Here is a 14,933-nt window from a genome sequence, read left to right on the forward strand (position 1 = left end):
AAAAGCAATAAATGTATACAAAAACTGTACACATCGTGGATTAGATCCAGGTGTGTCAACACTGTCTCCCCCATATACATGTTTATTTCTTCACATGTAGGAAAAGCATATTGTACAGTGTCCTGAGTTGCCAAGATTTTATTATGTAATATATTTTTCCTTGCCTATTGATTCATATGCAAAGTTATTGAGGAAATTCTGTATGTGAAAGGACAAGACAGAGTGTTCTACATTTTTCAAAATACCAAGGAAAAGCAAATCTGATATTTATGTTCAGTTGACAGGTTTTTGCTTACAGAATGCATCCACATCAGATTTATGATAGAAATCCAGTTACTAGTATTTTTAAAATATTCTTACATTTTATGACACTTGGTTATGCTCAATATTTAGTTCTGCTATGTGCATTATCCCACTGAATGTTCAAATCAAATGCAAACTAGAATTTGAATGTCTGTAAACATTGGCAAGAAACTCCAGCTAAATTTAGACTGAGTATTTGTAGTAACGGTTGTTTTTAAAGTTCTTTTTAAAAGGGTGAAATTGTAAAACATGTTCAAAAGTTTGACCTGATTCCTTTTCCTTTCTGTCTAGGTTTGCAAGGCATACCAGGGGACTACATATCTCAGGGTGGTCCTATGGGTATGAGTATGACACAGCCAAGTTACACTCCTCCCCAGATGACCCCTCACCCTACTCATTTAAGACATGGACCCCCAATCCATTCATATTTGCCAAGTCACCCCCATCACCCCGCCATGATGATGCACGGAGGACCCCCTACCCATCCTGGAATGACCATGTCAGCACAGAGTCCCACCATGTTAAATTCTGTAGACCCCAGTGTTGGTGGACAGCATATGGACATTCATGCCCAATAGTATAAGGAAACTCAAGGGAAGAAAAAAAACTATTTTAAGACTTTTGAACTTTGACCAGATGTTGACACTTAATACACAATTCCAGACAGCTGTGATTATTTTTTACTTTTGTCATTTTTCATCAACAGCAGAGGACCAATGAAACAAGAACACAAATGTGAAATCATGGGCTCACTGAAAACAATTTATGTCCATGTAAAGATCCTCTGGGAAAAAAAGACTCCAAGAGTTATAACTACTGTAGTATATAAACATAGGAACTAAGTTAACTTGTATATTTCTGTTGATCACTCCGTTACGTTGCCTCAAATAGTTTTAGGAGAAAAAAATATCCTTGTTTTCCACACTATGTGTGTTGTTCCCAGAAGAATGACTGTTTTGGTTCAGCAGTGAAGTCACAATCCATCAAAGACAACGGTATATTTCAGACCTGTTTCAACAAGTGTGAGAAGAACTATCCTGAAGGTGAAGGATCGAGTTTTGCTGGGTCTCTCATCGCTCAGAAGACAGTTCCAAGACAGTCCTTGCCATCCCCTGGTTTTGTTCCTTCATAAATGTGTCCTTTAGTTTCAAACAGATCTTTATAGTTTGTGCTTCATAAGCCCAAGATATTTTTGGACTCTTTTTTCAAAGAGCTTGCGAGTAAAGATTTAAGAAGACAGAGCAGGAGCTTCTTCCAGTAGTTCTGAGCCTCGGCTTAGGACAAGACAAATCTCAAGGTTGGGCAGCGTCCCTCAATGAAAGAAGAAATTAATGGTCTTTGCACCAAACCTAGAACTTTATCATGAACTCAGAGCTTGGGAAAAAGCAAGAGAATACTGTAACAAACTTCGTACAGAGTTCGGTCTATTAATTGTTTCATGTTAGATATTCTATGTGTTTACCTCAATTGAAAAAAAAGAATGTTTTTGCTAGTATCAGATCTGCTGTGGAATTGGTATTGTATGTCCATGAATTCTTCCTTTCTCAGCACGTGTTCCTCACTAGAAAAAAAATGCTGTTACCTTTAAGCTTTGTCAAAATTTACATTAAAATACTTGTATGAGGACTGTGACGTTATGTTTTAAAAAAAGGTGTTAAGTCACAAAATGCGGTAATAAATATTTCATTTTTGATTTTTTGTTAGGCCTTTGTGTTTTTAATTATGAGTAGAAGAGAAGACATTTTCTGGAGAGGAGAGGTCTAAACTTGTTTTATTACCAACAATAATCCAGACAAATCACACACAGGAGCAATCCAAGAACTATCAGAGTTTTGCATCGGTTAAGCTTATAGAAGCTTTTATATGATCTCAGCTTATTAGACAGACCAATATTTATTTTACAGCTAAAGCAGTGTAATATCTGTTTAGATGTGAGTGGGCAAAGAAAGACAATGCATTATTTGAGTCTAAATTCCTGTCCCACAATATTTTTGCAATTTTCAAAGGTACAAACTAATTTCTGGTCAGAAACTTGACTGTGAAAAAAATTGTAAAGCATTGAGACTAGAGGTGGATCAAGAACCAATTAAACCCTGCTGTTTTATTTAATTGAACACAGTAAATGTAAGCTAAATTTTTAAAAAAGAATAAAAACAAAATTATCTTAAAATTTTGAATATATTGTGGACTTAAAATATTCACATTATTGTATAGATAGATACATAAATTCAGAATCATAGTACTTAAATGCAACCCATTTCTACCACTGGATAGTGGGGAAATTTAAGATTAGATTCAAGGAAGGCTCCAGCTGTCCCCTCTTTTATAGTCGGAAGGAAGGAAGGAAGGAAGGAAGGAAGGAAGGAAGGAAGGAAGGAAGGAAGGAAGGAAGGAAGGAAGGAAGGAAGGAAGGAAGGAAGGAAGGAAGGAAGGAAGGAAGGAAGGAAGGAAGGAAGGAAGGCGTTATCCTACAGAGAGACAATTTGTATATTCAAATTGTGGATGCAATCTGCCTAACTTAATTTGACTGGGTAAAGTGTTTTAAAACAAAATTATTGGGGAGTCAAAGCGAAGAAAAGGAAGGGAGAAGTGTTCACTCAGTGAAGTTCTGTTTCTTCGAGGCTGGTTTACACATGTGAAGCACAAGAGTAAGACTCTGCATACACTCTCATGTCCGTGGTGTGGGAGATGTTTAATATGAACTGTTGCCTACATGCCTCCTCACTAGTATATATAACATGTTCAGCTGTACATGTGTTGACTGGAATATGATGCACAAGGAACAATCAAGTGCAAACTGGATATGGACTGTATGTGGATTCATTGTAACTTGTGAACAGGATTACACAATCGAGCATAACTAGGTTTTATCCACTTATTAAATAAATACTTGCAAGTTGTGGTTATTCAGTCCTGGATACACTTTCAAGTGAGAAGATTGATTTAGAAATTTAATAAATAATAATAATAAATAATAAGATCCCCTTCAACTCAATGGAAATTCTGATTTACTGTGTTTTGCATTCTAAAGAAAGTGACTTGCTTCAGTCATATATACAACAAACATGCCAGGGCTGCATGTCTATTGGCATTTGACAGAGCTATGACCAGGGTAAGATTAACTGTCATTGCTGATTGTAATGGAATTATTGTAAGGGGAAACGATTGTGTGACATCTCACCAAAGGCAATGGCAAAAAAAATATCCATCACATGTAATGGTGCAGGCTTGCAGTGTGTATTTTGTAAAAAAAAAAAAACCACTAATCAATTGTATCAAATATGTGCACACACAGCCCAAGCTTGGCTAAGCTTTTGCTTACGGTTTTAACATGCTAAAGGTTCTGACCTGCAAACATAATGTTTAATTAATAGATTGATAGGCATCTTACAGTGGAAAGGAAATAACAGTAGGAATGTATGTGGTTGTATTTATAAACGGGGATATTATTTGTGTTGCACAGTTTGAGAAAGAAAAATTGATTCCACATTTGGTTTTAATTTTAGTTTTGATTTAACCTTTCAGGGTTCACAATAATGCAACTTCTAGCTTTTTTTGTGCTAGAAAATCTCAGAACATGGATTATCAGTAAAATATTTTTCCTTTCCTCCCTTGTAAAACCAAAGCAAAATTGATAGCATTGGTTGTCATGTTTTCTGCCCATTTTCTGACCTCTGGCAAAACTCACTGGAAGGAAAGATGGAAAGGAAGGAAGCACCTTGTTTGGTGACTCTGTGATGAACTAAGTATTTGTCTTCTTGTGATGGTTTTCTTTCTCTCTGCTGTAACCTGCTTCAGCTAAAAACCTAGCTGCAATATAATGCCAGGAGACTGCTCCAATCTGAGGTTTACTATTTAGCATAGAAAGTTCCGATTTGGGTGTATTTAAGAAATGCTCAGCTGTCAAAAGTGAAAGAAAACGGGAACAGTGTTTTGACAGCGACATAGTGTTAAAGGAAATACTGTAGTCTGACTAAAATTGCTTATGTTCTGGGAGAGGAAGGGTAATAGAAAAACACCTCTTGTTTATAGATAGAGGAACCCCCCCCCCCCTCAAATTTCTATTTCCCTGAACGAGTCGAGAGGGAATCTGTATCATTCCCAATGTGGGGGGGGGGGTGTCGTTTGCTATACAGGGCGAGAAAGAGATGTAAGCGGGGGGGGGGGGATGTTGATTGCTTTGGCAGTCCTTTGCAAGTTTTCAAGGGAAGGAAAAGAAGAAGCCGACCCTCCTCTCACCCGGGGAACAGCAGGGATCAAACCGGACTCCAAGATGCCAGTTGCAACTTTCGCTCCAAGTAGCGCTTGGGAGCCGCCGCTGTTCCTCCGCTTCTCCGGTTGAAGGCCCGGATCCGAACCACCCTCGGATGGGAGTAAGCCCCCACTGAATGAGATGGGACTTCCTTCGCAGCAAACACTCAGATGATTCAAGCGCGTCTCTGAGGGAGCCTCCGCGCGCTGTTTGTGCCGCCTGTGGATGTCGCTGGCGGCGGGGAGAGCGCGGAAGACGACTCTGGCGTGGCACCAGAAAAGTCAGGGTAGGAGGCCAAAGTACCTTTGAGACAGGGGCATTTGGTCAATTCTTTCCCTCTTTCCCCGCCCCCCCCGCCCCCCCCCCTTTAAGGAAAGCCGCCGGATCCTCAAGGAACAAGTCTCCTCTGCAGCCTGATATGATGTTGAGGGACCGGGCCGGGATTGACATCTGCAGGCCGTTAGACAGAACTGTTGGGATTTTGCAAGTGGCTGTCACAACTCCGTTATAGAAGGGTTCACTGTTTGTATGTAAACAAGTTGCTAAAGTCACTGTTGTTTATGACCTGATCTATTGATTAGCTATTGGTCAATGAGATAGCCATGGCTTGTATGTTAGTGAGCACGCACATCTGAAGTTATCAAGTTAACTCTGTTTCTTTGTTTGAGTACACCAGCACCACCACCACGAGCAGGGGACAGCACATAGGTACCAAGATGCAGCCAATTGTACAGCAGTGTAGATGTGTCACAGGAAAGAAAGGATTTCTCATTTTATCTCCATGTATCTCCCTTTATACTTAGTAAACTCATATATAAAAAGCAAGGGAGAATCTGCATCTTCTGTTCTACTGCTAATGTATATCTCAACAAGGACGGCCTTGAATGACAAGGCCTGGTCGTGACTTTTTAAGATGAAGATTTAAAAACGTGTATGTGGTACACTTATGCCCATTTACCGTTGTTCGCAATGGTCCTTAGTCCCGCGAAAGTGCTCTTCCTGGGCGCAGGCCTCTGAAACCCGGCAGCGAGGACTGGCCCTGGCCCGGGAGGAGAGAGGAGGCCTCCCCCGCGATGAGCGCTGCAGAGCAGGACAGAAGGGGGTGCAGGGGCGCTTTTCCTGAGACTCCTCTGGACGGGGGGAGAGTGCCTGCCTGCCAACCTCCTGATGGATGACCCAAGCGCGGCCTGCCCCCTTCCCCTTCCCCGGCTGCTTTCGAAATCAAATAAACAAACACCTCCACCCTCTTGTCAGTCCGGCCATTCTGGACCGAGAACCTCTGCCGTCTTTTCGGATTTGCTTAAATCAGGCACTCCCAGGATAACGGAGGCGTCCCCGCCCCCGGTGGTCTTTTACTCAAGGAAACAAATACCACCCCCCACCCCCAGAACGTGGTCCTCCATCATCGTGATGGGGCCGCTGATTTCAGGTGCAGGCACTTTGCAAAGAGCTTCGCCGGCTGCGTTATCTGCTGGTTGGGCAAGGCGGCGCTTTGTGGCGCGGCGCAACTTGAAAGCCGCCTCTCTCCAACTCCGGGGTTTGGCACCACACGCAAGTGCGCGCAGAAAAAGCGCCGTCCGGTTAACTCTGGGGGAGGGCTTCGCCTCCAGGGGCCATCAGCAACTAGGGCCGCTGGCCAGGGCCAGAAGCGCAGCCGGAGCTTTCCTGCCCCGGGTCGGGCCCGGGCTGGAGCTGACCCCCTCCCCCTCCTCACTCAGCGACGGTGGCATCAGGAGCCGCCGCCGCCGCCGCCGCCGCCGCCTCGGAGGCGCTCAAGGTGTTTCTATGGCTACCTCGTGCATGTGGGAGGGTCACATGTGGGGGTGCCCGAGAGAAAAAGGCGCTCTTGGGTGATCATTTATCAATGTCACCCTCATAATGATTCTCTCTGCAGCCTTCTATTGATGAGGATAATTACATTAGCTCAGAGTGACTGATCAATGAAAACCCACCAAACAAAAACTTCTTTGCTCTGGCACATAATACAGAAACGGGGGGTGGGGAGAGAGAGAGAGAGAAAGAAAGAGAGATACAAACATCAGATGGCAAAGGAGAGGGGGAGGATCCCACTCTTTCCCATCCCCAGTCCTCTTGGCTGGGTTTCTCCTCACCCCCACCCCCACCCCCCCCGCCACGTTTTAGCAATCATATGACCTTTTTGTTGATGTGTTGTAGCTTTTGTGGAAACGTGTGTGGGGGGGGAGGTTGCATGCATGCTTTATCTGCCTCAAGTCCATCAGCTAACTGCATTTCTTGCCCCCATTTGCTTAAAGTACCCCCACCAAGAAAAACTAGAGAAATGCAAATCACCGCAGCCCTCTGGTTGGGTTTTGTTTTGAATCACTTGCTGGGACGGCTTTACTCTCTCACCCTCCAGTTATGAGTTTACAGAGGAGTTATGGCTCAGTGGTTGGGGGGTGGGAAGGAGAAGAGAATCGATATTTCTTTCAATGAACTGGAATCTGAATGTTTTTTTAAAAAAACTTGTGGCTTGCTGAAGTTGTCGGAAATGTTATTGTAATGCTTCTTTTGCAGCTTGGCTAGCCCACCACCTGGGAGGAAAGGCTGATGCGTGACATGCATATTTGGTTCCATCGAAACTAACAAGGCCCCAGTGCCCACAGAGGGATGGAGGGGGAGAGAGAGAGGCAAGGGCACCCCCACCTCAGCACCCCCACCTCAGCATCAAGGTTAGTGAGATGGAGGGAAGTCCTGGCAGCAAGCATGTACCCAAGTCTTTTTCTGCTTCTATTCAAGAAGGTGTGGGTTCCTTCCTTGGTCCCCTCCTTTCCCAGAGCTGGGAAAGAGCAGAGGCTGTGCTGGAGGGGTTCCACCAGGGTAACCCTTCTTTTCCTTTGAAAGGCACAGAACTGCACCCAGATGCCTGGGCCTTCCTGCTTCAGGCTCAGGCTCTAGAGATGCCTTTGATTGAGTGGGGATGGCCTGCAATTGTGCTCCTTCGTGCTGAATGGGCTTAGGGTCTCTTCTTGCTGAGAGGAAAGGGCTGCCCTGGTAGGATTAAATACAGCCTGCTGAAAAAGAGGGAAGTCAGAAAGGTGTTTGATGATCTGGTGGAATCACCTTTCAAACGTTTTGATTTCACTGTCTCGCTTGTCACTGTGGAGCAACGGTGTGGGGGGGGGGGGGCAAGACATTACAGGGCCAGAGAGAATAACAGAGAGGTCGTGAAAGAGGCAGGCCTCCACTTGGAAAGAGGGGACTAGGAAAAATACCTTTCCTCCTATCCGCTCCTGCAGCTCCCGATCCTTTCCTAGCACATTGCTTCTGGTGCTCCTGGACAATTCCTCCCCTCACTGCCCGGGAGGATCTCTGCTTCCCTCCATAAACACCCAGCCAGCCCGATCCTTGGAGTGTTTGCATGGAAGCAAGAGCCAGCAGTGGGGGAAAGTGCCTTGAGGAATGGCAGCTGCAAGATACTGCTGCTGCTGCTTCGGATTTGTCTCAGAAATTCCAGTGGTTTGTTGTGTAAACTTCCCAAAGGGAGGGGGAAAGGGGGGAGTCTTCCCCTCTGCGTTAAGGGCCAGAAAACAAAAGCCTCACCAAACAGGTTTCAAACTGGACTTTGTTTTGAAGGGGGGATGCCAACCTTGCAGTTTTAGTTCACAGTTCTTAAAGGGGGGGAGCAGGGTGGGAAAAAGGGTGTCTGCCCGACGTCCTTTCCTTGCGGGTCTAGTTCCCTCTCCTAGAAACATTTTCAAATCTATGAGCCTTGAATGGACAAATACTTGCTATCAATATGGGACATGGGCCAGTGGCAAAAAAGCTTGAATGGGATCTCTGCTGAGGCGTTGGAAGAAACTAACGATGTGCCGCCGTCTCGCCATTACTGAGCGCCAGAGAAAGAGAGAGAGGAGAGCCTTTCTGATTAATAACTAGCCGGGTAATGGCGAGGGCTTTTTCTGCCCGATTGCCTTTTTGAATTAGAGCCGATTTCTTCACACTTCAATAGGGCCTGTCTCCTTTAAAATGACTGACAGATTTCTCTCTCCTTTCTGTTCCTCCCCCCCTTCCTCTCTTTCCCTGAGACTTAATGATGTAAATTTTCTAATTAGTTAAATCACGTTGCTTAAAGGCCTTAATATTTACTGGGCAAAGAAGTGATGATAATTCCTGGTCGAATGTCTCCAAATAGCTAGAGAAATACCATTAGGCTTTTTTGGGGGGGGGGGGTGTTGGCAGTGTCGAGCAATGGATGACGACTGGATTGGTGGGGATGGAAGGGGGTGTGTGTAGCTGAAAATATTCGTTAAAATGAAGAAGAAACACCGAAGCCTGCAGCTTCTCTCCCCCTCCAGTTTAAAAAAGAAAGCAAAAGAAAGCTCTCGCTTTTATTTTTCAATCAACTAAGATTTAATTGGGAGCCCCCAGGCCGGACGATCTGATATTTTCTCATTAGTTTCCCATCAGTAATCTTGAGTGTTAGATTGGCTTAAAGGTTGTCAACATTTGACCAGTTTTATTTAAGGAGAAGAAATCACGCATTATAGCTCCGGGACCCTAGATCTGAAAATAAATCCTGCTTGGATCAGCGGAACTAACAGGCGAGAAAAATGTTGACAATTTATCGCTGGATTTAATAAGTTGCATAATGTATCGTATACAGAGGAGGGGAGAGAGGAACTCAGATCCATTTAGTGCCGGCAGAGCTGCAGCCGATTTGCCTTTCGGTGCCTGTACCTCTTCACCAACTGGTGCGAGGAACACTGTGCGGAGGCAGCTTTAGTTACAACAACTGTAACCTTAGTAGGGTTTGGAGGCTGCAAAGCTTTCCCGCTTTGGAGCGCAGAGAAACTGAATCGTTTTCATTCGGGTCTTGGTGGCTAGACGCAACGTCAGAGCGCCCCCTGCTGGGGAAATGGCCAGAAAGTCTCTGGTCGGATGTATCAGGTTAAAAACACACACAAGGGACAACCCGTTTCCCCCACCTTTATAGGAGATTTGCTGTCGAGGGTGTTGGATCAAGAGAAAGATCTACAGAGCTCGCTTCCCCGCAGGACCCAAGAATTATGCCAAACTCTTTGCAAGCTATCTCACTTACTGTTGTAGCCATTTTTTTTTAAAGTACCTATCTGGGTGTGAAGGACAGGTCTAAAAATTAAAAGATCTTAAAGAGGTTAGACCCCTTGACACAGAGTTTTACCACTTCAAAAATAAAATAAGACATTTCAACTTCTAATCTGTTTTAAAGTGTTACTAACCCAGTTCTGAATACAATCATCTCTCTGGTAAGCAGGCAAGTAAAGGTTGCTCTGGTCCTACGAAAATAAAATTTTTAAAAATGTCGTTTCTAGTAACCGGGGAGAAAGCTGTGACTGAAATCCGCTCCTAAAACGGTCCCCTACATTCTGGACCCCTAAACGAACGTATAAGAGACCCCCTCATAAAATATGCTTCTATACACTTATTGAAAGCAGAATAGTCGCTGAAAGGAAAAGCGAATCACCTCTGTATCAACACATGTACATTAATTTAAACACCTAGACACGATCCTGTTCTTGCAAAAAGTACAAATTACCTGCTGCAGGAATCAAACATTCTGTTGGCTCATTCCTGGTGTGGATGGAAAGTGCCATAGAGAAAATAACAGAAACATAAGAACACTCCCTCCCTCCCTCCCCCCCCCACCCCCCCCCCACCCCCTTCTCTTATAGATACCGACCAGGCAGACCGAGCTGCAAAGGAGGTCTCGGCTGAAATCTACAAACCGTGGACTTCTGTCTCGGAGGGGAGAATCTCACGGCCCGGTTGCCCTCCCGTCCGGGAACCCGGCACGACTGGCTCGGCCCCACTGCTGAAATGGGCAGAGGTGGCAGGTGATCTCCTGGTCGCATCACGTTTGTTCGGCTGTGAGGATCCGGATCCGGTGGTGGCAAATTCGACTCGGAATAAAGCTGCTAGTCCCCGTGAGCAGGCCGGAAGCACCGAGCAGCAGCCATTCTAGGCATTTATCGGGGCGCGGGGGGGGGGGGGGATTCTCTGAAGGAAACCGAATGGGAAAGCCACCTACAAGCTGAAATCTAGTGAAACCATAAAACCCTTTGCTAATACTGTTCATAGTCCTTTAGCACTCGAAAGTGCTGGATGGGTAGGCCCTTTAAGTCTGAGGATTTTGGGGTGTCCTCGATCCCCGCGAAAGTCTGAGAGGCAGGTAGTTTGTTTTTTTTAGTCCATTGACACATCACACACACACAACTGTCACAAGGAAGCCACATCTGGAGATGCTGCCGACGAAGGAAGGAGAACTTGCCACAGCGCAAGCCTGTCGGGCCAGCAGAGCGCCGTTTTAAGGCACAAATAAAGGCATAAATCACTTGGGTTTAAAGAGGCAGCCAGGCCTCCGAATAAACCCAGGTACAGTTAAATATTTATAGTTTCAAGGGTTATTTTGTCTGCTTTCGAGGGAGAACTGGCAACTTTCGTTGGCTTCGGGGAAGGCAGAAGGCTTGGCCTTTGGGGGTGGGGGCGGGCAGGAAGCTTCGGACTTTATTTTTCTTCTCAAGATTATATCGGAGGAGTGGGGGAATTTAGCTGAGCAACAAAGAGCCACCCCTTGAAACAAAGGCATAATTTCCATTGCAAATCCTCCCTCAGCCAGAAAGGGAGCGAGAGCAAACAATATTTATGGGAATGCGCTCATAAAATTAATGTACCTTACTTTTAAAAAATCAAATGCTTCATACAGGACGCTGCTGCGCAGTGGGGGGGGGGGGGGGTTGGGGAATCAGACTTCCTGACAGTTTTGTCAACATCTTAAGTAAATGGTCCCAGGGATGGTCTGAGGAGAGGAGAAGCCCCTTGCCTGGAGCAAACACCGCCCAGCATTTGTCGCAAACCAGTTGAAGATGAGGATGGCAAGAGGGGGCTTCAAAACGCGATCTCCTCTCTCTTTTTTGCCAGTGGACAGAATGGGTGTGTGACAAGGGGGGGGGGGGGAGAGTAGGAAAGGAGAAGAAAAGAAAACGCCCGGGGAAAAGAAAGAGAGAACAATTGAGTGGACGCCGGTTTGCACCCCCGGGTGCTAAACAGATGGGCAAGGCTGTGCCCGGCTCCTGAGTGGGAGCTGGGCAAAGAATGCGCGGGAACACCAGGCAAGGAGGCGGGCAAGGAAAGGGAGCTTCCAGCGGCCAGGCAAGCAGGCTCGCAGTTCCCCAGCTGTGCCATCAGGAAATGAAGAGTCTTGGATGACACCCATTTGGGGTTTTGTTTTGCCTTACCAAAAAAACCCCCAACAACCCCGAATCCGTTCTTTTGGCGTGCTTGTTTCCTTGCACCAAAATAATGTATTTGCAGCACCTGACAAATAAACAAACGCCGTCTTGTGTGTCGTTAAAAAAACAAAAGCTTCCTCGAAGCAGGAGATCCCATCAAAGAAAATTCTGTTTCACGGTAAAACTGTGGATAGGGATAAAGTAAACCTTTCAACGGATTTGTTTTTCAAATGCGATTTTCTTAAGAGACCCAAAAAAGTGTGCTGACCCGAAGATCCGTTCAAAGTGAATGCCCACCTTTCGGCCAGTTTAAACGGTGCCCAGCATCCGGGGCGACTTTGGCTTCGAATGCTACAAAACCGGCCTCCTGTGTGCGCTTACCTAAGAGTAGGGACTTACAGGAGGGACTTCCGAGTAAACACGCCTCGGATCGGACTTTGAGAGCGGCTCTTGAACACGCTCCCGCGCCTGAAAGGTCCGCTCCTGCGCGTGGTTTCCTGAGAAGGAGGCGGGCGCCTCTGGACAGGCACTGACCGCCTGGGCAAGGGAGATGCCGGGAATGGCCCCGCGCAAAAGCCTCCGAGGCAAAGGACCGAGATGGAGCATCTCTGGGATTTTGCCAGTTAAAATTGTTGGGGGGCGGGAGGGGCGGGCAGGTAGGCGAGAGGCCGGATCAAAAGAGCCCAGAGCCCCGGCGCAGGTTGCCTTGGCTGCCTTGGGAGGGGCATTTCCCACTTTCGGACCGGGGCTGAGGTGAGGGCGGAATCCCGTCGCCAAATTCAGACTCGAGGAGGGCCCGGCAGGCAGCGCGAGCCACAGACTAGGCGAGCAGGACTGCGACGGAGCCTCCCCTTCCCAAAGGGGTTGGGGTGGGACCAAGAGTGGGGAAGAGGGAGGAGTAGCAGGCTGCAGCCTGAGCCGCCCTTGGAGGGCAGGCGAATCCCACCAGAGCAGCACCCCCACCCGCAGTTTGACCCGTCCCAGGCAGGTACCACACACACACACCCCAGCTCCGCCGCCTCTTTCTCGGAGAGAGGAAGCAGTCCAAGGCCGCCCACTCGCCGGGCATTTCCCGCCTTGGCCGGGGCGCCCACTGGACGCTACCCGCTTCTTGAGGCTCCTTGACATTCTGCACATCAAACAGCTGGGAACCCTCCAGTCATCGGGCACCTTTCGATGTCTCAACCATGTCTGTATGTCCCCTTCAATCATGGTACTTCTGCTCCGGTCATCCCTGAAGCTCTTGAACCGGCTCAACACCTCCCCCCCCCCCCACTATTAGATCGACGACCAGCGTGTGCAGGAGACCTTCCAGGTGCATAAATTCACCATCACCTCTGTGCCCTGGCATGAGCCATGCGTAGAAAACCAGGCTGTTCCTGATGGCGTCCTGTTAAAAGGTTTTTCATCTAAACTGAAGAATTCGGAGCTTTTACTTTTGAACTCGTGAGCTTGACACTTCTCCCCAGTTTCTGCCTGTTTAAGTTGGCTCCAAACCGAATACTTCGGCTTCACTGGTTTCATGGTTGGACTGGATTAAATAATATCCCTGCCCCGTTTCTGAGTCGAGTGACACACACACACACACACACACACACACACACACACACACACACACACACACACACACACACACACATGTTCCAGTTGGCACGTGCAAAGGGAAACGCAAGGAGCGCGAGGGAAAAGTGACTTATCTGAAACTTTTTTTCCCGCTAAGAAATGGGGCGCCCCTAGGGCGCAAAGCTGCGACTGAAGCCGAAGCCTGTGCTCATCGCCGGCTTTGCGACCGTAGTCTTGGCCGAGCAGGTTGTCCAAAGCAATCTGCCCTCCGCAGGGATTCCCCGAGGGCTCGGTAAGCCCCACTCTGCACAGGATCGGGTGGCATCTCGCCTGGGAAGCCGCATAAAAGGCTTTTACCAAGCCAGTAAAGAAGCGCTCTCCACTCCCGAATGACAGTGAAACATCTGGGCGCCTCTTCAGCAGACCAGGGGCAGGTTTCCACTCGCCTCTCCGCCCGAGCCTCGGCTGCGCTTCTCCATTATCTAGCCTAAGAGGGAAGCAAAAGCCCCCAGTAGAAAGCGGGGCGCGGGGGCGCGGGGGAAGCGGGGAGCTGTTGTCCGGAAAAATCAAGTGGCGGGTCGCGAGCGGCGCTACTGTAAGCGCGGGAACTCCTAGGCGCGCGCCGGCCGGAGCGGCTGCTGAAGGAGGGCAAGAGCCAGCAGACACGCCGCTTTCCTCCAGGCGGGAAGGGCCTGCTGAACGCCCCCTGCTCCAGTCTCTGAGCAAGGAAACCAGGCCAGAGCATCTCTGTGGATGCCAGAGCATCCCAACCAGTCGAGCTACCTGGAGGGGAGAAGGTGGCACCCGCCCGCCCACCGGCCCTTTATTCCCCAGCCTGACGGCCGGGATGCCTGACAGCCGGGCCTGGGTCATAGTTCCAGCATCAGGCAGCCCAGCCCAGCCCAGCCCAGCCCAGCCCAGCCGCGAGGTCAGGATGGAAACAGGCTTTGGGCTCGTTTGCCCACCTTGAAGAGACCAACCTGCCCCCCCCCCCTCCAAAGCAGAGTGGAGGTCTCCTTCTGACCGGGGCTGTGAAGAAAGCCCTGATCTCCCTCGATGGAGTCGGGGAGTGTCCATACACCTGGACTCAGTCACCTGGGCTCAAGGATCGGGGCCTGCATTTGCTTGCTGCGCTTTTGAGGATTCTGTTGGGCAAAGCCAACCTCTTCTGCCTGTAACTGACTGCTTAAACCCTCAGGGGATAATAAAAACAATTGTTTTAAAGCATGTTAGTGATGATTTCAGTTATTTGGGGAATCACTTTATTGGGGAGCGGGGCTCCAGGCAAAACAACTTTCATGCCTGCCTGAGATTTAACTGCTAAACAGTTTAATTTCTTGTCCCATACAGACTCTTCTGAGTAATAGTTGCTAGGCCTGGCTTATGGAGTCTTTAGCTAGCATTTTTCTATCCCTGTGTTTACTTCAACATAAATCTCACTAAATTCTTGAGACTTCCTTGGAAGTATCGAAAGGATTGTGGTCTTGGTGTGCAGACTGTTTAACTATATTTAGCTTTTTTAGTGTTATTGAATAGTGTCAGGCTTTTAGGGTTATCTGGACTTCCTGATGTGTTTTGATTTTTTG

At 47.6% G+C, this 14,933-nt stretch overlaps 1 protein-coding gene and 1 long non-coding RNA gene across 14 annotated transcripts in view; both read left to right on the forward strand.

Annotated features, from left to right (window-relative positions):
- MEIS2 (Meis homeobox 2) overlaps nt 1-2,001 on the forward strand; it is a 288,920-nt gene extending 286,919 nt beyond the window's left edge. For 7 of the 13 annotated variants that reach the window (XM_048484323.1, XM_048484324.1, XM_048484326.1 and 4 more), the window contains one exon: nt 595-734. Coding sequence is in view for 6 of the 13 variants with exons in the window: in XM_048484320.1 (XP_048340277.1) it covers nt 595-881 (287 nt within the window). In the remaining 7 variants the exon portion in view is untranslated. Of the gene's footprint in view, nt 1-594 lie in introns of all 13 variants that reach the window. The other 6 variants (XM_048484320.1, XM_048484316.1, XM_048484318.1 and 3 more) reach the window with 1 other exon arrangement.
- Nucleotides 2,002-4,446: 2,445 nt separating this feature from the next.
- On the forward strand, nt 4,447-14,553 carry LOC125426141. The gene is made up of 3 exons (XR_007243505.1): nt 4,447-4,841; nt 7,091-7,245; nt 10,228-14,553. It is a non-coding gene; the product is annotated as an uncharacterized LOC125426141 (long non-coding RNA).
- The last annotated feature ends 380 nt before the right edge of the window (nt 14,554-14,933 follow it).

This window comes from Sphaerodactylus townsendi, linkage group LG02, assembly GCF_021028975.2.
Source record: "Sphaerodactylus townsendi isolate TG3544 linkage group LG02, MPM_Stown_v2.3, whole genome shotgun sequence".
NCBI classification, from domain to species: domain Eukaryota; kingdom Metazoa; phylum Chordata; class Lepidosauria; order Squamata; family Sphaerodactylidae; genus Sphaerodactylus; species Sphaerodactylus townsendi.